This window comes from Miniopterus natalensis, chromosome 4, assembly GCF_054644295.1.
Source record: "Miniopterus natalensis isolate mMinNat1 chromosome 4, mMinNat1.hap1, whole genome shotgun sequence".
Taxonomy (NCBI): Eukaryota; Metazoa; Chordata; class Mammalia; order Chiroptera; family Miniopteridae; genus Miniopterus; species Miniopterus natalensis.
The window spans coordinates 80,274,558-80,295,787 of NC_142084.1; the positions used below are offsets into that span (position 1 = coordinate 80,274,558).

At 51.2% G+C, this 21,230-nt stretch overlaps 1 protein-coding gene across 3 annotated transcripts in view; it reads left to right on the top strand.

Moving 5' to 3' along the window:
- Positions 1-21,230, top strand: part of NDST1 (N-deacetylase and N-sulfotransferase 1) — a 53,017-nt gene that overhangs the window by 24,595 nt on the left and 7,192 nt on the right. Inside the window, exons 2-10 of one of the 3 annotated variants that reach the window (XM_087816922.1) lie at positions 1,832-2,731; positions 8,842-9,336; positions 12,368-12,455; positions 12,974-13,128; positions 13,799-13,984; positions 15,827-15,955; positions 16,738-16,920; positions 17,830-17,926; positions 19,154-19,277. In XM_087816922.1, the coding sequence (XP_087673048.1) occupies positions 2,219-2,731; positions 8,842-9,336; positions 12,368-12,455; positions 12,974-13,128; positions 13,799-13,984; positions 15,827-15,955; positions 16,738-16,920; positions 17,830-17,926; positions 19,154-19,277 (1,970 nt within the window). In that variant the 5' untranslated portion in view covers positions 1,832-2,218. Of the gene's footprint in view, positions 1-1,177; positions 2,732-8,841; positions 9,337-12,367; positions 12,456-12,973; positions 13,129-13,798; positions 13,985-15,826; positions 15,956-16,737; positions 16,921-17,829; positions 17,927-19,153; positions 19,278-21,230 lie in introns of those variants that run through there. The other 2 variants (XM_016210594.2, XM_016210595.2) reach the window with 2 other exon arrangements.

The following is a 21,230-nucleotide window of genomic DNA, read 5'->3' on the forward strand; positions in this document are numbered from 1 at the left end:
CTCATAGTAAAGACTGAATTATAGACATCAGAGGTGAAAGAGCCCCCAGAGATCATCTGGCCCAAGCCCCTCTCTAATAGGCAGGAAGCCCAGAGAGGGTCAAGGTGTGCTCGGGGTCACACAGCACATTATGGCAGAACTGGGAGCAGACTTGGCGACTGAGATGTGTCTTCCCCTTGCTTCTGAGCACATCTTTTTAAAATATTTATTTTCTTATTTCCACAAAAATAATAAATGATTGTTGTAGAAAATTTAGGAAAAAAAACAAAAGGAGGAAAATAAAAACTCAAGAGATAATCATTAACTTTTTTTGGATTTAGTACCAGTTTCTGGCTTATGCATAAAAATTTTTACCCCAAATATGACAGTGCATACAGTTTCATACAAGTTTCCCACTTTAACAATGTATATGGTAATTCTATTGCTGTGTCAGTAAATGTTGTTCTTTGATGTCTTGTACATGGCTGCCTTCACGGGATGCTGTCACATGCTTGCGCTGTAATTGCCAAAGACAGTCCTTTGTTGTTGGGCATTTGCTATCGTGAATGACATGTTTCACTATTATAAATAGCACTGGGTTTGTATTTTTGCGGGGAAATCTTTATATACTTCTGCAGTTACCACTTCTAGGATAAGTTCCTAGAAGTTCAGCGTCTCTGGTATGCTGTACCCATGCAGAACACCCTGGACAGCCTTGGAGCTGGGAGGGACTCTGAAGATTTTCACTCCCAAGTCTATGTCTGAGACTCATATTCCCTCTCTGGCTGCACCAAGCCAGGCCCTCACACCCACTCTCCCTGTCTCCATCCCCATTGCCCTGGGGAGCTCTCCTGCTAGTTTTCAGTAGCTGCTTTCATTCATGTTGAAGGGAGACTAGAGGGCTGTGATGGGAGGGTATTATTTGGGGTGATAAAATTGGGGCGATAAAATTGGGGCCTTAGTGTAGTGGATGTGGGTGAGTGGTCTTCATTAACTCTCCAGGGAAACCCATACAGGTGCCATGCCTGTTAGGAGTGAGCCAAGGGGGAGGCTGGAACCCAGAGTTCTGGCTGCCTGGGTGGACAGAGGCCCTGCCTGCCTGTCCCTAGTCAAGCTCAGCATCCTGGTGTGTACCTGTGGCATGTGCCCTGAGCTTAAGAGATGCCTGTTGCGTTGGGGCAAGTAGTGACAACTGCCATTTCTTAAGTGTTGCCTAAGTGCCAAGCTCCTTGGACTGATTCACTCAGTTCTCCCTTGGCCCCAACCCTGTGCTGCAGGTGGTGATTTCACAGCTAAGCCACTGATACTTCACGGCTCTGGCTTGGCTGCTCTGCCTCAGTCTTTTCATCTGTCGGTTGGGACTGCTGGGACCATTCAGAGAGAGAGATGGGGGGAAGCACTGTGGGTAATTGAGGGGAAGACAGTGAGGACATGGTGTTCAATCATGATTTAGAATTCCACCTCCAGCTCCCAGGCCTGGGAAATGTTTATTGTCTCGCTTCTTCCTGCTTCTGGAGTTTTCTTGGTCTAGTCTCAGACACTGATAATTATAATAAATAGCAACTGCCCTAGTAGACACCAGATGCTGGTAGGTGCTGCTGTAAGTGGTGTATACACATTGTTAGACTTAATCCCTCAGCCTGTCTTGTGAGGTGAGTACTAATGGCAGCCCCATTTCATAAATGGGGGAATTGACGATCAGAGATTAAGGAGCTTTCCCCGATCATTCAGCCAGGTTGGGCAGCAGTACTTGAACTTGGGCCTGCCTAGCTCAGGTCCTGTGCGTCTACTGTCAGCGGATTCCCTAAAGCCCATACTCTGACTCTTCACCTTCTGGCTCTTCTCTCCACAGCCTTGGCCCTGGGGGCCCCACCAAGCCAGCGGCATGCAGCACCCCTGGACCTGCCCAGTGTCTTCCTGCCCACTGCCCGGCCCCCCCAGGAGGCCCTGACGCCCTGGGGTACTTCTGCTGTGCACGGGACCACGTGGGGGTTTGCCATGGTGACATAAAGGGGCGCGGAGGAAGGAAGGAGCACAATCAGCCTGTGGACTGTGCTCCTGGCTGGGAGGAAGGGCCGGTGGCCCGGATCCTCCACTCCTGGTGCCCACTGAGCGCCTCCCTTGCTAAGTGTCTGTGAATTTGTTGATCAGTGGACAACTCTGGTGTCTCCTCTTGCGTGGGGCCTTGGGGTGGCCAGGGCAGGCTGGGCCTCTGGTGGCCAAGGTCTCGGGGACCAGGATGCCCACCCTGGCGCGCCTCCGCAGGCTGTGTCGGCATGTGTCCCCGCAGGCTGTCCTTTTCCTGCTGTTTATCTTCTGCCTGTTCAGCGTTTTTGTCTCCGCTTACTACCTATATGGCTGGAAGCGGGGCCTGGAGCCCTCGGCGGACGCCCCCGAGCCTGACTGTGGGGACCCACCGCCTGTGGCCCCCAGCCGCCTGCTGCCACTCAAGCCCGTGCAGGCGGCCACTCCTTCCCGCACGGACCCGCTGGTGCTGGTGTTTGTGGAGAGCCTCTACTCACAGCTGGGCCAGGAGGTGGTGGCCATCCTGGAGTCGAGCCGCTTTAAGTACCGCACAGAGATTGCACCGGGCAAGGGGGATATGCCCACGCTCACCGACAAGGGCCGCGGCCGCTTCGCCCTCATCATCTATGAGAACATCCTCAAGTACGTGAACCTGGATGCCTGGAACCGGGAGCTGCTGGACAAGTACTGTGTGGCCTACGGCGTGGGCATCATCGGCTTCTTCAAGGTACGCAGGGAGCAGGGTCCCCAAGCAGTTAAGGGCTTCAGCTGAGTTTGAATCCCATCTCCACATCCTTAGCTGAGTGCATGACTTTTCTTATCTGTAAAATGGATGTAGTGGTAGCACCTACTCCCAGGGTTTTTGTGAAGGTTAAATGAGGAGTATATATAAAGCATGTGGAGCATTCTGTGCCTGGTGCCTAATAAGTGCTTTTTAAGGATTCGCTTTTATTAGGAGCACATGGCAGAGGGATTGCTTGCCATGCATGGGACTTGGCACATAGCAGGTACTTGCCTGAAGGACACCCTGGGGAAAGGTGCGAGGTAGCAGAGGATATGCTCTTCTAGGGTCCTGAAAACCTGTCATGGCAGTTCTCCTAAGGGATGGGGTATGTGATCCCCATTTTGCTGATGGGCAAATCAAGGCTCAGGAGGGTTAAGTTATGTATATGTGTCTGTGCAGCCTATAAGTGGGAGAGCCAGGACTTAAACCGAGACTGAGATTTTTGGGCTCTGGATCACGAGATCTCTCCTCTAGGCTGTGGTGGAGTGTGGAATGTATATGCCTCCTCAATCAGTCGTTTTGCATTGAGAGAAAGAGGAGAGAGAAATCCCAGTGAGCAGGTGAGCTGCTCTGGGCTCTGTGGGGCACTCAGAATGACTGCTGGGATCAGAGTCCTTGCTGAAAGTATCATGGAGAAGCTGTCCTTGGGGAGGGGGAGGTTGGGGACAGCTGGATGGGGCATCCAGAGCCTCTGGCCAAGGAACTCTGACCTGCCAGGTGAAAGCAGGCACTGGTTGGGACTCTAGTTGGATGCCTGGGGACATTCACTCCTTAATTCAGCAAATATTTACTGAACATTTAATATGTTCCAGGCCCTGTGCTGGGGGACACAATGGTGATCAAAATGTGCAAAGTCCTTGCTGTCACAGAGCTGACATTTCAGTGCCATAGGCTAGGGTGGATGACAGGCAGTGAACAAATAAACATACCATGTGGCAGGTGGTGATAACTTCAAAAAGAAATGCAGCCGGGCAAGGGCATCGGAGGCAATGGGTTTGGCGGTTGAGACTGTTTTTGATAGATGGCCAGGGGAGTTGTCCTTGATAAAGTGACTGGAGGGAAGTGAGAGAGGGAGTTTTGTGGCTCTCTCTGTGCAAGGGGCCTTCGTGGAAGAGGAGAAGATAAGCACGTGTCCTGAAGCAGGTTCTTGCTTGGCATGAGCGGTGAGGAGAGCAGGAGGTGGGACAGAAGTGGCCCATGTCCACTGTCAGATGACCATTTCCCCCAGGGGTTCGTGGGCACCCCTGGGCACTGGCCCTGTGCTGGGAGGAGCCTGGCATAATGACAGGTTTCCCACAGCTGTTCTTTCATGCGTTAATGCAGCAGGATGCTCTGCCACTAATAGAGGTTTTGTGGGCCAAGGACTCGAAGGCCTTTAGAAGTCCTGCAGTAGAGCAACCTGCTGAGATTTGTTCCCCACCTGGCTTGATCACAAAACTCTTGATCAGAGAGCACCCTCCGGGAAATGCTGACCTGGTTTATGGCTTTATAGTGGCATAAAGTCAGACCGTCTTCATTGTCTGTTTCTTCTTTTCTCCTGGACTCTGTTCCCTTTCTTGCTATGAACTTCATTAAGATCGAGTCAGAGCCGCAGGCCTGAAAATGTCAGAATGGCTGACATTTATTGAGTGCTCACCCAGAGCCATGCCCTGTCTGTCCTGTATGCTTTACATGAATTAACTCATTGAACACTCATAACCCGTTCTCCAAGCCAGGTAGATACCATCCTGATTTAACAGGAAGGAGATAGAGGCAAAGAGGGGGAAGAAACCTGCCCATGCTCACACCTCCAATGAGTACAGATCTAGGATTTGAACCCAGGGGTCTGTCTCTAGAGGCCTTAGTCTTAGCCATTGAGCAACGAATCCAGGAACCTCAGATACCATTTATTTAGTAGAATTTGCATCAGAAGCCACATCCAGTGCACAGAATTCCCAGTCTCTGGAAACCAGGCAGTTGGCTGGGTCATTTGGCACAATTGGTCAACAGAGAACTTGGATCTTGTCTAGCCCCATTCCTTGCTCTACAGGTGAACACGAGGCCCTGGGAGGGGCAGGGACGTGCTCAGTGTCACTTTGGGGTCAGTGGCAATTCCAGGTCTTCCTGTTCTTTCTACCCCATTGCCTAAGACAAGACCCCCCCATCCCCCACCCCCCCAGCTTGGTTTTGAGCAGAGGCCTATGACTTTCTACTCTTATGGGCGCCCTCTGGTGGTCAGGCTACATTTTTTGGGGGGCGGGGGGGCTCTTTCTGCAAGGCCAGCTTCACCATTCATTGTGCATTGGGTTGGCCAAACCCAAGCTGTTTATGGACCTCAGGGACCTGGAGACTCATTTTCCATTTCCCACTGGTACTGGATTCCCAGGTCAGTATGAGAGCAGGGCAGAGAGGTCCAGACCCTTGTTTAGGTCCTTTTGTCATTTAAAAGCAGAGTGACCTTGGACAGGGTATTACTCAAGCCATCTGTGAAATGGGGCCAATCACAGCTCCTGCCTCACTGGACCAAGATAAATCAAGACAGTGGGTAGGAAACACTAGCAAAGTGCCTGGTACCTGTAGCCGCCCAATAAATGGCAGCTGTCATACTGTGTCATTTCTGTGTCCAGCAAGCAGCTGGTGGTAGCACTGTCTTGTGTCTGAGTCCTATGCTCACATGAGATCCTTTAAGGGTGGGAGCAGGTCTTCACCAGTAGCTCCAGTTCCTAGGAATGACAAGGGCTACCGACCTCTTTTTTTGCACACTTACTATGTGCTAGACACTGAGCTCATTGCTTTGCTTGTCTTACCATATGTAATTCCCATAACTACCCTGTGAAGCAGGCACTTCCTTTACAGGTAAGGAAGACTCAAAAGTCAAATGGCCCTGGCCAGTGTGGCTCAACTGGGTGAGCATTGTCTCATGAACCAAGAAGTCACCAGTTTGATTGCCGGACAGGGCCTATGCTTGGGTTGCAAGCTCAATCCCCATGAGAGGATGTTTCTCTTTCATCGATGTTTCTCTCCCTCTCCCTCTCCCTTTTTCTCTCTTTCTAAAATCAATAGAAACATTAAAAAGTTAAATGGCTGTTTAGGGTGACACAGCTAGTAAGTCAGAGCCAAGATTTGACGACCACACTCAAGGCTTCTAACCCAACCATAGGTGAGCATATCAGAGCAAGCTGACCTGAGGCCTGGAGAGGACACTTGGACTTTCCCAAAGTCATCAGCTGGTCACTGAGTCTGTACTGGGTGTCCCAGTGCCTGGAGCAGGGCTTCCTTCCTTTGCCTGGACAACCCCATTGGAAGATTTAGTGTCTCCTGAGTGGGTCTTCAGTGTTGAGGATCAGGAGGGGTTCCCCTCCCTCGGGGTGAGGCTGGCCATGGGGGTCAGCTCTGTGCTGCTGAGGCTTACTCTCCATTCTTTTCCCCAGCCATTACTCTCCATTCTTTTCATTGCCTACTGGAGTGGACAGTCAGCAACTTGGCTGTTTCCCTTCTTCAGTGTCCCCTAGCTGGGCAGCTGGCTGAACTGCCAGCGCCTGGCAGTCAGCTCAGGGTCGGGGCTTTGAAATGGGATCCCCCAGTGCCTATGGTCTGGTGTGACCTCCCAGGCCACGGCAGGTGAGGGACAGGTCCTGAAATGTCCCTGGCCCCTACCGTTTTTGCAGTTCTAATCTTTGATCAGTGCTGGTTTAGGGGTCGTGGGGAGACTGGGGCTGGGGGAGGTGGCCTCTCAGGATGGGGTGCTCTGCATTGAGGCTGGCTTGGGACAGTGTGGGAGTTGGCAGGTACTCCTGCTAACTGATAACATCAAATGCTCCTGCTTACCTTGGTTACAAGGCCAGGGCCCTGCAGAGCCTTTGTGGGAATTAAGAAAAGCACTCCTGCTGGAGGAGATAGTAAAAGGCACCCTCTGGGTAGATGCAGCTCCACCTTGGGGCACAGCTGAGTGCCTTGTGCAGTGCTTACCTGGCCAGCTCTCCAGGGCGGCCCTGTGCACCACTGCCTCCCTCTCCAGCCTCATTTGGTGCCTTTGTCCACTGTTGCTTTGCCCCACCCCACTCATTCTCCACACCGCAACTAGATGGGTCTTTTTAAAATGCAAATTGAGCCTGTTATCCCTCTGTTCAAAACCCTTTGATGGAGTCTTTGATGGCTTTCCACTGCCACTTCAGCCTTCAGGGTCCTGCAGGTCTGGTCCCAGCTGACCTTTCTGTCTGTCTCCTTTCCTCTCTTGATCACTCTGTTGGCCTTTTGCTGAGCCCTCTCCTACCTTAGCACCTGCTGTTTTTTGAACTTGGCCTCTACCTCTCCCCTAGGTAATGCTTACTAATTTTTCAGGTCCCTTTCTCCAGGAAAGTCCCTTCCTCCAAGAGGCCTTTCCTGGTTGACTATGCCCAGTTATCTACTGTTCTAGAACTATGAACCTCCTCTGTGTAACACGTTTCTCATTAAAGTTTTATGTTTATTTTGGCGACTTTGAATGCTGTCTCTTCCTTGCTCAACTTTAAGGTTCATGAGGGCAAGGACCCTGTCCTTTTTTTCTCACTGCATCCCTGACAGTAAACACAGTATCTGGCATGATGAATAGTTGTGGAATGAACAGATGAAACCTGTATTGAACAGCTGTCATGTGCCAGGTACTGAAGATCTGTCTGTTCCTTTTATCCTTTTTAAAAATTTAGTTGCTCATCAAATATGTGTTTGCTGCCACATGGTGTCAAGCCTGTGCTGGACACTGGGGACCAAAGGTGGAAACAACATAGCCCCTGCCCTCAGGGGCATACAGACTGGTGGGGTGGGAGAGAAACCCTGAACAGAAATGCAGCCTCCACAGTAAAAAGTGCTATAGCTGAGGCTTTCACATGGTCCCAGGGAGGCCAGTGCAGAGAAGAGGGTATATGCATTGGGTTTTGAAGGATGAGTAGGAGTTTGCCAGGCCAAGAAGACAGCATAGAACTGGCACAGGGACAAAGACAAATTGTACCATATCTAGAGGCAGGTGGCTGGGAGGGTGAGAGATGGTGTGTAGGAGCAGGGGTTGTGAGCCTAGGGAAGAGGAGAAGTGGAGGTTTGGGGTACTGTCTGCAGGATCCCAGGGAGCTGGGCAGCAACAGCAGACCCTGGGAGGAGCAGGGAAGTACAGGGAGCTGGATTCCTGTGAGGGGGTGGCCTTGGGAATATTGAGGGTATATGGGGGTTGGGAATTCTATGAGATGGGGTATCTTTGTCCCTGCACCCCCAGTAGATACCTACTCTTTGATCTCGTCTGCACTCGCATCACCTCAGATTGCTCCTGAAGAAAGGTTTGTGTGGCAAAAGCAGTTTGGAAACCCCAGGAAACAAAGCCTGGTAGTCAGGTATATGGACCCCAGTACCAGACTTACGGCTGCACACTGGCTCTTCCTGACCACTGTGTGACTGAGGGCTGCACTCCCCTTCAAGCCTTGGTTTCCTCACCTGAGAAGTGGGGTAACAGAGGATCCTTCCTCCTGAGGCTCATGTGAGGACTGAATGAGCAATTGGTGATGCCGCTGCTCTCCTCTGAGCACTTTGCCTGCATTGCACTCACCATCCTCCACCACCCCTTGAGCTATTTACCGAATTCTCAGTCACATTGTATAGCAGAGGGAACTGAGGCACAGAGAGGTTGTTATGTTACTTGCCCAGGGCCAAGCAGTCTAGTGGTAGAGCCCATACTTTCTGCTGCTGGACCTCTCTGTGATTATGGACAGGTTACTTAGCCTCCCTGGGCCTCGTTCTCCCCATCTGTAAAATGGGAATGATAGCAATGCCTCCATCACAGGGGTCACCGAGGATTACTAGCAGCCCTGCACGCAAAGCACTTGAACCCAGCGCTTGCCTTTGGTAAGGACAGCATACTTGTTAGCTAGTATATTACGTGACAGGTGAAGCTCGGTTTGCATGGGCCAGTTAGCACAGGGCCAGAGATGTGGCGAGCTCTCCATGAAGGTGAGCGACATTACCGTTATTACACACCTGAGATTCCTGGTCCCTTGGGGTTCTGGACATGACAGCTCTGTTTTCCCCTCCCTGTCTCACCTCGACTGCAGGCCAATGAGAACAGCCTGCTAAGTGCGCAGCTCAAGGGCTTCCCCCTGTTCCTGCACTCGAACCTGGGCCTGAAGGACTGCAGCATCAACCCCAGGTCCCCACTGCTCTATGTGACACGGCCCAGCGAGGTGGAGAAGGGCGTGCTGCCCGGCGAGGACTGGACCGTGTTCCAGTCCAACCACTCCACCTACGAGCCAGTGCTGCTGGCCAAGACGCGCTCGTCCGAGTCCATCCCGCACCTGGGCGCCGACGCCGGCCTGCACGCCGCCCTGCACGCCACTGTGGTCCAGGACCTGGGCCTCCACGACGGCATCCAGCGCGTGCTGTTCGGCAACAACCTCAACTTCTGGCTGCACAAGCTCGTCTTCGTGGACGCTGTGGCCTTCCTCACCGGCAAGCGCCTCTCGCTGCCTTTGGACCGCTACATCCTGGTGGACATCGATGACATCTTCGTGGGCAAGGAGGGCACGCGCATGAAGGTGGAGGATGTGAAGGTAGGGCCCAGGCGCCACACCGGTTAGGGCAGGGCCGCCCACCTTCAGACCTTCCTGTACTCCATCAGGACTTTGCCATCTGCATCTCCCCCGCACTGTTAGTCCCCCTTCCTTGGCCAGTTGGTTTAGTTAATTGCCTTATTCGAAGCAAGTATCATTTAAAATTACAGTGGTACCTTGGTTTTCTAACGTCTCCCTTGGCGAGCATTTCGGTTTACGAACACTGTAAACCTGGACGGAAATGCTTCGGTTTTCGAACACGCCTCGGAAGTCGAACATGCCACATGGCTTCCACTGAGGGCAAGATCCTGAGGCCTAGCTGTCGGCTGTTGATCCCTCAGTTTTTGAATGTTTCAGAACTCGAATGGTCTTCCGGAACGGATTACATTCGAAAACCGAGGTAGCACTGTATATTGAAGTATTATTGACTGTGGAGGAATTTTGGATCTGGAGTGTGAAGCTCAAGAATGTATCTGTGGAGGAAGAGACCCAGCCATGGAGACACAGATGGGAACCCAACAGTGCAGGGTTGTTCATCTGCCTTTTAATCCAAACGTGATTTTTAACTCTCGAAAATGTTTATGTCAGTGTCAGAGCTCCTACAAAACTCTTAAAATAAGAACTAGAGCTTGAGTCATACACAAGGCATATTTCAACTGAGGTCTGGATAGACAGAGGAATGCCTATGTGTAAGTCATAGCGTGTTTACCAAACTAAACCCTATGTGCAGGTGTTTTATAATCCACGGAGTTTTACACACCACTCACTACTAAAGAGAAGCCTGCAAATTAAGACCATTAAGCAGTCTTTAAAATACAGTTTTCATCTGCTCACTATTTTACTCAAAGTTATTTGCAAAGGAAAGGCCCTCACTAGTGTAAATGGGGAAATCGGTATTGGTTGCCATAAATAGAGAGCAACCAAAACAGTAGCTCCAATGAAAACAAAGCCGGGGGATTAAATTCTGCTGAGATACTGCTGCCTCTGACCGCCTGTCCTCTCTTCTAAGGGATTAGCAAGTGTGAGAGACATATTAGCACCAAACCAAGATTTCTTTTTGATGTTAGGGGGATTGGAGAAGAGACTTCCAAGAGGAATGCTTTTCTCCCTGAGTGATTCAGATTGTCTGTGCTGCCTCCATCCTTCTGATTTCACTGTTAGGATTGGCCGTGGGGCCTGGAAGGAAGGCTGGGAGGTGGGAGTGGGGTGGGTTGGGGGTCACCCTCCTGCCTTGGTCAAGAGTAAATTCTCTACTCTTGACCAAGGCAGGCACTGTCTCGGGAATCAAGATTTGAGTTCAAGTTCCAATTAGACTCTAATTGGGTGACTTGGGCAAGTCCTTTCCCATCTCTGAGCCTTAGCTATAAAATGACAGGTGGGGTAGGTGGGAGGTTTTCAGGCTACTTTCTGACATCCTAGGATTTCACAGAGATGCTGAGGTGAGGTGTGAGGGGGCGTGTGCGGACAGCCAGGCTCTGAGCCCTGTGGTTCCAGCTTCCTGGGACAGGGCAGCTTTGCTTTGATCTGCTTTATGAATCATGTGTTTCCTCCTGAGATTTCACTTAGGACCGTCTTCTGGTGGCCCAGCCATGCTGTCTCCTGCCGTAACCTAGGTCTTTCCAGGGTTGACCCCATGAGGAAACCAAGCTCCAGGCTCCAGGCTCACTCTGTCCCCCATGAACCCTGGGGTTGCTCTTGGTTCTTACTTTCCCCATTTTTAGAGTGGGAGGAATGCTAGCAGTTTGTAGCCATTTCTGTAAAAGAATATGAACAGAGGCTCCCTCTGCCATTCGCATAGCTCAGTGCAGACTGCAGCGCACTTCACCAGCCAGGGTCCCTTTTGCCTTAAATGTCCTTGTGAGTCAAAAAGGACAGAGTTGTTATTTTTTTTTTCAGTTCCAAGCACAGGCTACACTGAGCCTTTCTTTCAGAGACTGGCGCAGTACTGGCTGTAAGTGCAATTTAAATAACACCAAAAGTAGCTGTTATTCAGGGCTTGGCCAGGGCTAGGCTCTGGGCTCAGGCCTTCCTGTGCATTGCCTCATCGGATCCTCACAGCAGCCCTGTGAGGTGGGCATTGTCGTAAATCCCATTTTACGGAGCAGGGCACTGAGGCTCAGAGACCTGAAGTAACTGCCCGAGGCCACCCAGCTGGAGTGTGTGTGTCTACCGGGCAGTGTGTGGCCATGGTAAGATGCCAGTGGTGGCCCAGGAGGGCCAGGATGTTGAGTCTGCAAAGTGTTCGGGTAGGAGGCCCTTGCAGGTTTCTTAGCAGCCTTGTGCGTCATGCAAGGACGTTTTTTGAGTCTTGACCCCAGAGCACAACTGTACGTTTGTTTCAGAAGTGTCAACACCCTTCATTGACTTGCAAAGCACTGGGCGTGCTGTGCATGAGAACATTGCTTTGCTGGGTGCCCAGTACATCTTTGCAGAGGTCATGGCCCTTTGACATCTGCCTTGCATTCTCCCGTGAGGAGAAATCCTACACATTTGACAGGCAGAGACTTGGAGCTTACAGTGGCAGTGACCACAGACAGACACACGACCCCACCATTTTTCATCATTTACCAAACGTCAGGCAGTTCAACATGCAGTATCTTATTTAATTCTTCCAAGAGCCCCATCAGGGAGATGATATTTTGCCCATTTTACGCTTTGAGAAACAGGCCTGGAGAAGTTACAAAGCCTTCTCAAGGACACACAACAGAGCCGGGCTAGAGTCTAGAGGCTAGGACTTCTCTTGCCAGAAGCCTACTGTAGGTGGCCACACGGGACTGGCTTCATGAGTGTGGGACCTGCGCAGCCACTCAGGGCCCCATGCTCAGAAGGGCCTGTGCAACGTCTAATACTCTGCTGTTGCCTTTTTGACATTCTTAATTTTGGGGTAGGAGTTCCACACTTTCTTTTTCCCCAGGCCCCACACACATTTTGGCTGGTCCTGTAGCTGCAGGACACTTCCAGGCCCTCAATGGGAGGAGCAGGAGCTCCTGGCTTTCCCCTCACCCCTTTCTTTCTCCTCTGCCTGTTTTAGGCCCTGTTTGATACACAGAATGAACTACGCACACACATCCCAAACTTCACCTTCAACCTGGGCTACTCAGGGAAATTCTTCCACACAGGTAAGTGTGCCTGGCTGTGCCCTCACTAGCAACCTCCAGGGCCTTCACACCCAGACCCTCAGAGCACTGTGCCATGGGGCAGCAGGTGGGCTGATGGGCCACATTAGGGGCACATTTGACCCCTGTACCCCCCAGCCCCTCTAACCAACAGCTCACAGAACAGTCACAGCCGCAGGCAGAGGCCACTGGGGACAGCAACAACAGGATGATGCTCCCATGAGTCTCCCTGGCCTCAGGCTGTGCTGTCCTGGGGAAGCATCCCTCCCTCCTGTCATCCCCTCACCCTCACCTTTTAAAATGATTTGCACTATTTCCACTTGAAAATGTTACTGGATTTTAAGAAATTACAGAAATGTATAGATTTTTGCTCCTGGGCTGTTATGTAGCTCAGGCAACTATTCCAAGCTCTTGGGGTGTGGGGGGGCATGGCCATGTGCCTCCTCCCGTCCCTGCGCACCAGTCCAGGTTAGAGGACCTTGTGGCAGGGGAAGGCTGAGCTGCCTGTGCTTGGGCGGCAGGTACTGACGCGGAGGATGCTGGGGACGACCTGCTGCTGTCCTATGTGAAGGAGTTCTGGTGGTTCCCCCACATGTGGAGCCACATGCAGCCCCACCTTTTCCACAACCAGTCTGTGCTCGCTGAGCAGATGGCCCTGAACAAGAAGTTCGCTGTCGTGAGTAAGATTCCCTACAGGGCAGAGCCGGGAGGGGTAGGGGCTGGGCTGGGGTCCGACTGTCAGCCTCTGGCTGCTTTCACAGTGTGGTCTGACAGCTTTTTATTAACATCTTTATAGCCACTGTTTCATGGAACCCTCCCAGAGACCCCAAGAGGCAGGTATCGATAGCCTTATTTTTAGACAAGAAAGCAAAGCTCAGGGAGGTCACACCAGCTAATGAGAGTCCAGCCAGGACTCAAACCCAGGCCTGTTTGTTTCCTGAGCTCAAGCTCTTCTCTTCAGGCTAGAACGGGAGGCTCCAGAAAGCTGGAGGAGGTGCTCAGCCAGGAGGGAATGAGGCCTGGTGCTAGCTCAGCCTGGGCCCACCAGCCAGTTTGAGGCTCAGGGAGGCAGGAAAAGCCCCATCTTGTTCCCCACTCCCGGGTGCTGGAGGGCAGGACACTGGGCTGAGAGCTAGAGTCCAGCTTGGCCAGTCCTTTACTTGGAGACTCTGAGCACATCCCCCTCCCTCCCAGGCCTCAGTTTCCCTATCTGTACCACCAGGGCTTGGACCCACTGCCCTGCTGCTCTAGCTTCTGATTTCTCTCTCCCGTCCTGCAAAGGGGAAATAAGGCCCCAAGGGGGACAGACCATCACGCTTACCCTGCTCTGGCCCTCCTCTCCCCAGGAGCACGGCATTCCCACAGACATGGGATACGCAGTGGCGCCCCATCACTCGGGCGTGTACCCTGTGCACGTGCAGCTGTACGAGGCCTGGAAGCAGGTGTGGAGCATCCGAGTAACCAGCACAGAGGAGTACCCCCACCTGAAGCCGGCCCGCTACCGCCGTGGCTTCATCCACAACGGCATCATGGTGAGTGGGCCCTGCAGCTGCGGGCGGGTGTGCACACACTGTCCTGGGAAGCACAGTTTTGGTGATTTGGTTGGGGGTTTCAGGCCACTTTCTGCTTCCTCCTCTGCCATCTGAGGCTCTCAGCTGCTGGTCTGCCCCTTTCATGGGCTCCTTTTTAGCTGTGGTGATGGGGTAAACATTCTTTAAAGAGACAGGCCTCTGTCTCTCATTTGTTTACTTAAAATTGTTCATGAGCTTCAACTGTGCACCTGACTCTTTTCTAGGCACTGGGGATACAGAAGTCCCTGCCCTCGTAGACCTGACATTCTAGTGGCAAGAGACAGTGTGCTCATAAATAAGTAAAGTAACGGTCACATGGCGACAAGTGCCGTGAAGAAAAATTAAGCAGGGCAGGGAGGGTGGAGCGCGGGGCAGGGGAGAGGATGCGCTGGTTTAAGTAGGGGAGGACCTTCCCGGGAGTGAGCCCTGCGGCCGTATGAGGGAAAACATTCAAGGCAGAGAAAGCAAGTTAGCCACGAGGAGGGCTTGTCGAGTGTGTTTGAGGACCAGCTAGGAAACCAGTATGGCTGGAGGGGAGCGAGTGAGGGGCAGGTAGCAGGAGATGAAGTCAGAGGGGTGATGGGCCAGATGGTGCATGAAGGAGTTGTGGGATGCACTTTAGCTATTACTCTGAGATGGGAAGGTTTTGAATGGTGTGCTGTTAGTATCTGACATATTTTAAAAGGATTTCCATCATTTTAGCTGTTTTGTGGAGTAGAGACTGTTGGGGACAAAGTGGGAGACAGGAGATCAGTTAGGAGGTGCAGTCTTCCAGACAAGAGATGGTGGTGGCTTGGACCAGGATGCAGTGTTGGAACGGGATCAGATTCTGGACTTACTTAGAAGTTAGAGCCAGCAGGATCCGCTGATGAGTTGGATGTTGGGTGTGGGAGACAGATGAATCAAGGATGACTCCAGGGTTTTTGGCCTGAGCCACTGGAAGGATGAGTTGTCAGCCCAGATGGAGCAGCAGTGGGGAGGCTAGGTTCTTCCATCCATCCATCATCCATCCATCCATCCATCCATCCATCCATCCATCCATCCATCCATCCATCCATTCGCCAACCCACAAACCTTCTCAGTACCAGGTACTAGAATTAACTCCAGGATGAGGTGGTGACAAGACAGGAGAGCCTGGCTGGGTGTGGCTCAGCGGTTGAGCGTCGACGTAGGATCCAGGCGATTGGGGTTTGATTCCCTGTCAGGGCACATGCCCGGGTTGTGGGCTCAATCCCCAGTCAGGGGCATGTGGGAGGCAGCCGATCAATGACTCTCTCATCATTGATGTTTCTCTCTCTCTCCCCCTCTCCCTTCCTCTCTCTGAAATCAGTAAAGATATATTAAAAAAAAAAAAAAAGGAGAGTTCTCTGCTCTCTTGGAGCCCACAGTTTCATGGGAGAAGACAGATAATACACAGTTAAACTAATGTGTGACCAAGAGTGCTACCAGGCATCTAATGCTGGTACAGGAGTGGCAGAGCGTGACTGGGAGAGCTGCTGCAGACAGGGTCAGGGACCCTCACTGTGCAAACAGACCAAGTCTCCAGAAACATTATCAGTAGCCCATCTCTGTTACTTTTGAGTCTGCTCATTTCGTACAGAGAATAACAGTGAAGTTTGTAAAATAGCCCGGCCTGTGGGCTCACCTGAGAGTGTCATTGGCTGTGGGTCTTTGTGGGAGAAGACCCCCAAGGATGGGGGCTGTGCTATCACATAGGGGACACCCTGGCTGTTCTGAGAAAGAGTCCTCCCACTGCCATCCATTCCTGGAAGTGCCATAGCTCTTCTCTGCCTCCATCCCTAGGTCCTTCCTCGGCAGACCTGTGGCCTCTTCACACACACCATCTTCTACAATGAGTACCCTGGTGGCTCCAGTGAGCTGGACAAGATCATCAATGGGGGCGAGCTCTTCCTCACTGTGCTCCTCAATCCTGTGAGTGCTTCACAGCCTCGGCTAGTGGTTAGGAGTCAGGCCTCCCGGGGCCTAGGGAGCAGGGGGTGTAAAGCAGGTGTGAGGGTCTGGAATTGGGAAACCCACTCTCCAGCCTTGGCTCTATCCCTGCTCTGCAGTATGGCCCTGGGCGGAGAATCTGAGCTTTCTTTTTTCCTTTTATACTTTTGCACTTCAGTATAATAGTGTTAGAATACTAGACCCATGCTCTCTCTCCAGTCTTGGTGTGTGTGTATAAATATATAAATACATGTTAATATACATAGTAAACTAGTAATATATTAGAGTGTATATAAACTATATATAATATATTTAGTCTAAACTATTCACCTGAGCTTTCTGGGCCTCTCTTTCCTTATCTGTAAAGTGGAAATAATCCTTCATGTTTTAATATAGGTATCAAGATGTTAAATAGATGTCAAGTGGTGGTGGTATTTAGTTTCATGGGATAACTGAATATTCCTTATCTTCCAAACATGACACTCCGCCACACCACCAAAAAATAAAACAGGACACCCGAATAACTGCGCAGTAGGTCAGCTCCCCATTTCAGGGCTGTAATAGTTGGTAGTCAGCCAGATCTGCATTCCCCTGGCTGTGTCCACCCCAAGATCACACTGCGAATTTGTTTACGGCCCCGATGAACCTTGGACTGGTCATCGAATGGCCCTTCAACCTGAAGCAAGACCAGAAGATTGGAAGTGGGCTGAAGGCAGCTCAGAAGCTGACCAGCCCCTGCCTCCCACCTCCCTCTCCTGGAGCAGATCAGCATCTTCATGACACACCTGTCCAACTACGGGAATGACCGCCTGGGCCTGTACACCTTTAAGCACCTGGTGCGCTTCCTGCACTCCTGGACCAATCTCCGGCTGCAGACGCTGCCCCCCGTGCAGCTGGCCCAGAAGTACTTCCAGATCTTCTCTGAGGAGAAGGACCCACTCTGGCAGGTGGGTAGTGGGTAGGAGCTTGGAGGCCTGTCCAGGGCTGGAATGCCCATTGCTTACAGGCGCACACTTCAGACATGGGCTCAGGGGCTCAACCCTCACACCCTCAGCCTCTCTCTCGAGTGTAAACTCAGGTGCACATTTGCTCCTCAGCATGGGTGCACTCACTTTTTCTCATGCATATATGTGTGTATACCTCCCACACAGACCTCTAAGCATGCACACTCATGCACAGCCTCTGAAAATGCAGCAGCACGAAATCGTAAGCGACTGTGATGTAGGTGACCATAGAAAGCAACTGCCCGGCTTGGTCAGACTCAGTGTTTTCTGCCCTCCTCACTCCAGCAGGTCCTGAGCCGTGGGAAAGGGGACTTGTTGGAGGGTGAAGGAGGACAGTTCTTGGGGGAGTCTACCCCTCGGGACTGTCAAAAACTAGAAACTGAAGCTGGAATTAATGACATGCTCTTAGCTCAGACCAGAGGTCTGCAAACTTTGACCCCAGTCTATTTTTGTAAGTACAGTTTTACTGAGACCCAGCCACACCCATTCTTGCACTTACTGTCTGCCGGCTTTCAGGCTACAACAGTGGAGTTGAATAGTTGCTACAGAGACTGGAGAGTCCCCAAGCCTAAAATGTTTATTAAACATTTCAAAAGATTTACTAAACTTTATAGTAAAAGTTTTTGACCCCTGGTTGAGACTATCTCAGGCAGTTAAACTCACCACACACTTGTGAGACACTGTGCTGAGCATTTTGCTAGGACTGACCAGAAATGGTCCCTGCCTGCCAGCAGCCCAGTGTCCCGACATGGGGATACAGTTAGGGCTGAAAGAGCTACAAGTCCATGTGCAATGGGAGTCCATTCATCGGGTTCTTGAGCCCCCCTAACATCCCTTCCACTGTTGTTTTAGGACCCCTGTGAGGACAAACGCCACAAAGACATTTGGTCCAAGGAGAAGACGTGTGACCGCTTCCCAAAACTCCTCATCATCGGCCCCCAGAAAACAGGCAGGTCTCTCCACTCCACCAGCCTCCCCCACTGCCCACTGTCTCAGCCACAGAATTCTGGGGACTACCTTGCCCTGGTCCCATTCCCCGATAACCTTCCCCTCTTTCCCAGGAAGTAGGAATAGAGTTGGGGTGAACATGAGTTGCCTATCAGTGTGGGGATGGGAACAGGGTGGAGGGTACACATGGAATTCTTCAATGTGTCCTGAACCACAGCTTCAAGGAGCTCTCCTGTGTCCTGGGAGTCTCCAAGTCTAGGCAGAGAAGCCCAGATCAGCTGCTCCGCAGGTGCAAGCAGTGCCAGGCAAGACTGGTTCAGTGCAGAGAGGACTTTGATCCCTTGGTCATGTGATCAGTTAGTCATGTTTGCCAGAGGTACAGGAGGGAAAAGTGGTTGCTAAGTATTTGCGAGCCACACTCTATAAGGCACAAATGGATATTCTCATTTTGTAGCAAAACACTGGAGGCTCAGAGAAGTTAAGTGACTTCCTCTAATACATTCATTTAGGAAGTGGCAGATCCAGGTCTTGAACCGTGGTCTCTGTGACCCGAGGGAACAATCTTAATCACCAAAGTCTAAAGTCTCCTTCTGTGCTGGGAACTCTCATTATAGCGTGTTAACCAGAGGTTCACACACAGGAAAGGAGTGAACTCTCTGAAGGAGGAGGGGGTAGGTCCCGTGCTGTCGAATAGGGGAGGGGGTGTGCATGAGGGCACCCAGAAGAAGAGGCATTGGAGCCAGATTTCTTAGCCCTTTAAGAATTTCACATTAACACACTGGAGGGTCTGGGGCTCCCTTTTCTTTGAGCTCCTCCCAATTTCCAGAGAGAACAGAGGCCCAGAGCTAGAAGGGCCCAGCATAAACCTAGATCTAGTTCTGGGATTGTGAGGAGGCTGTCATGAGTTGGATGTGGCCACTGGAGTACAGTGGTGAGAAGGATTTTGAGGCCAAGTCCCCATCTAATGATGAAGAATCCTGTGGTGGATTAGTGATGTCTGCAGTGGGTGCAGGAGTTGGGGTGTCACCTGCATGCCATGTATTTGCCATCCTGGATTTAGTGTAATTCCTTCATTGTATAGATGTGGAAACGAAGCCCCAGAGAAGGGGAGGGACTATCCCAGTATCTCGCAGTGAATAGTGGAGAGCTAGAACCGGAACCCAGGGTTCAGACTCCATCTTTGTGTTGGGGGCCGGGCCCTGGTGTCAGCCTCATTCCATCCCTGCAGGCACCACGGCCCTCTACCAGTTCCTGGGCATGCACTCGGACCTCAGCAGCAACTACCCCAGCTCGGAGACCTTTGAAGAGATCCAGTTTTTTAACGGCCACAACTATCACAAAGGCATTGACTGGTGAGTGGGCCTTTCTGTCCACAGCAGGAGGGGAAGCCTGTCGAAGAGCCTGCCTGGGAGGAGTCCACTGTGGCCACAGCAGGAAGCAGCTGGTGCTTGCTCACACACAGTTTAAGTTCCTGCAAACAGGGACAGAGTGTGGTGACGCTAGAGTCATGGTGTTGGAGCCTTGTCATGGATGGGACACTCGACGGGGAAGCCCTTTGCCCTTCTGCATTATTGCTCGGGGTCAGAGGCTGCTGGAAGGCAGAGTCCAGCCCTTCCCTTGCTTGCACAGAAACATCCTGAGTCCCAGAGGAGGACAGGGACTCTTTCAAGGTCCCGAGAGCTGGACACAGGGCAGGGGCTAAAATCCAAGTGTTCTGACCCGGGAGCTTGCCTGTCCCACTGTGTTTGGCTGACTAGAGAGCCAGAGTGTTCCTGTGGGTCCTTCAGAGGCAGCTCGCTAGCCTTCAGGGAGTCACCTAGGGAGGTGGTTAATATAGCAGCTTCCTACCAGAGGTTACCTTGGGGTGTAGGCGCAGTGTGGAGATGGTTTTATGTTCTGATTTTTCAGTTTGCATCTTTCTCTACTGTTTTTCTTATCTTATACATGTGTTCCTCTTGTTTATTATTTTTATGTCAGTGGTTTACCGAGGTGGAGAGATTATGGCCATTCTTCTGGGGGGGGGGGTTTGGTATTTTTCTGTGTGTATTTCTCATCTGTTTACCTACTTACCTACCTGTCCCTCCATATATATCTCTAATATGTGTATAACCTTTTATCTAAGAAACCTACTATGGCCCTCACTGGTGTGGCTTAGTTGGTTAAGCATCGTCCAAGCATCGTCCCGTGCACCAAATGGTCGCTGATCCATTCCCCGTCAGGGCACATGTCCGGGTTGTGAGCTTGATCCCCGGTCAGGATGTGTGTGGAGATAGCCAGTCGATGTTTCTCTCTCTCCCTGTCTCTCCCTCTTTCTTTCCCCCACCCTAAAAAAATCAATAAAAACATATTTTTAAAAAAATGAAAATTAAAAAAAACAAGCCTATCGTGGCCAGATGTATGATTGGAAGTCAGCGTTTTTCAGATTGCAGAGGTGATGTGCTGTGACAACATATCTTTAGCAGCACCGTCAGCAGGGTCTGGGGCAGCACCCCATTAGCAAATACATCAATATGTCTGTGGCAAAGTATGTAAATATTTATACCAAGTAAGATTAATGGCAGGTTTTGCTGCCAAATGGCTCTGCTACAAACATAGGGGGAAAGCCTCTGTTTTCAGAGCTTTCTTGATTTAAGTATTACAATGGATTGTAGACAGAAAGATGCATTTTATGAAGAAAATTCAGAAAGAGGAAAGAGAGAGAGAGAGAGAAAGTGCAATTTCTCAGCCCCATTCCCCAAATTTTGATTTTGTAGATATTGTAGGGTGGTTGCAGGAACCTCACAAGCTCCCAGGTGGTTCTGATGAAGGACACCCCTGGGACCACCGTGGAGAACTCCTGTCTCACTGGTTAGAGTAGGGAATCCTACACTTTGATTAGGGTGAAGCTTGTTTGTGGGCTTTGGTTCCCATGAATCCCTGAAAATGTACCTCTGTTTTTCATGAGTAGGCGCCCCTATTGGGAGTCTGGAGTGTTCATTTCATTTTCTGAGGGGTTTTCAACCTAGAAATAGTACTAAAGGATTAATGTGGATGGTCGTCACTCGGGGTGGGATTTGGGAGGTTCTTTTAGAAAGCTGGCCACTCCGAGTCCCAGCTCGCCCCCTAGTGGCTGTTTACTGTCAGTTTTACTCTGGGAGCATCTGTTTAGGATGGAGACACAACTTCCCATGCCTGTAACCCATATCACACCCATAAGTCTTCAGATCCTTTTCGCCTCAAGGATTTCCAAAAAGGGAGAGTGCCAAGTGGCCATTCCTCTAGAATCCCTGCCAGGAGCGAGTTCTTGCTTGGCTGGGAGCGATGTG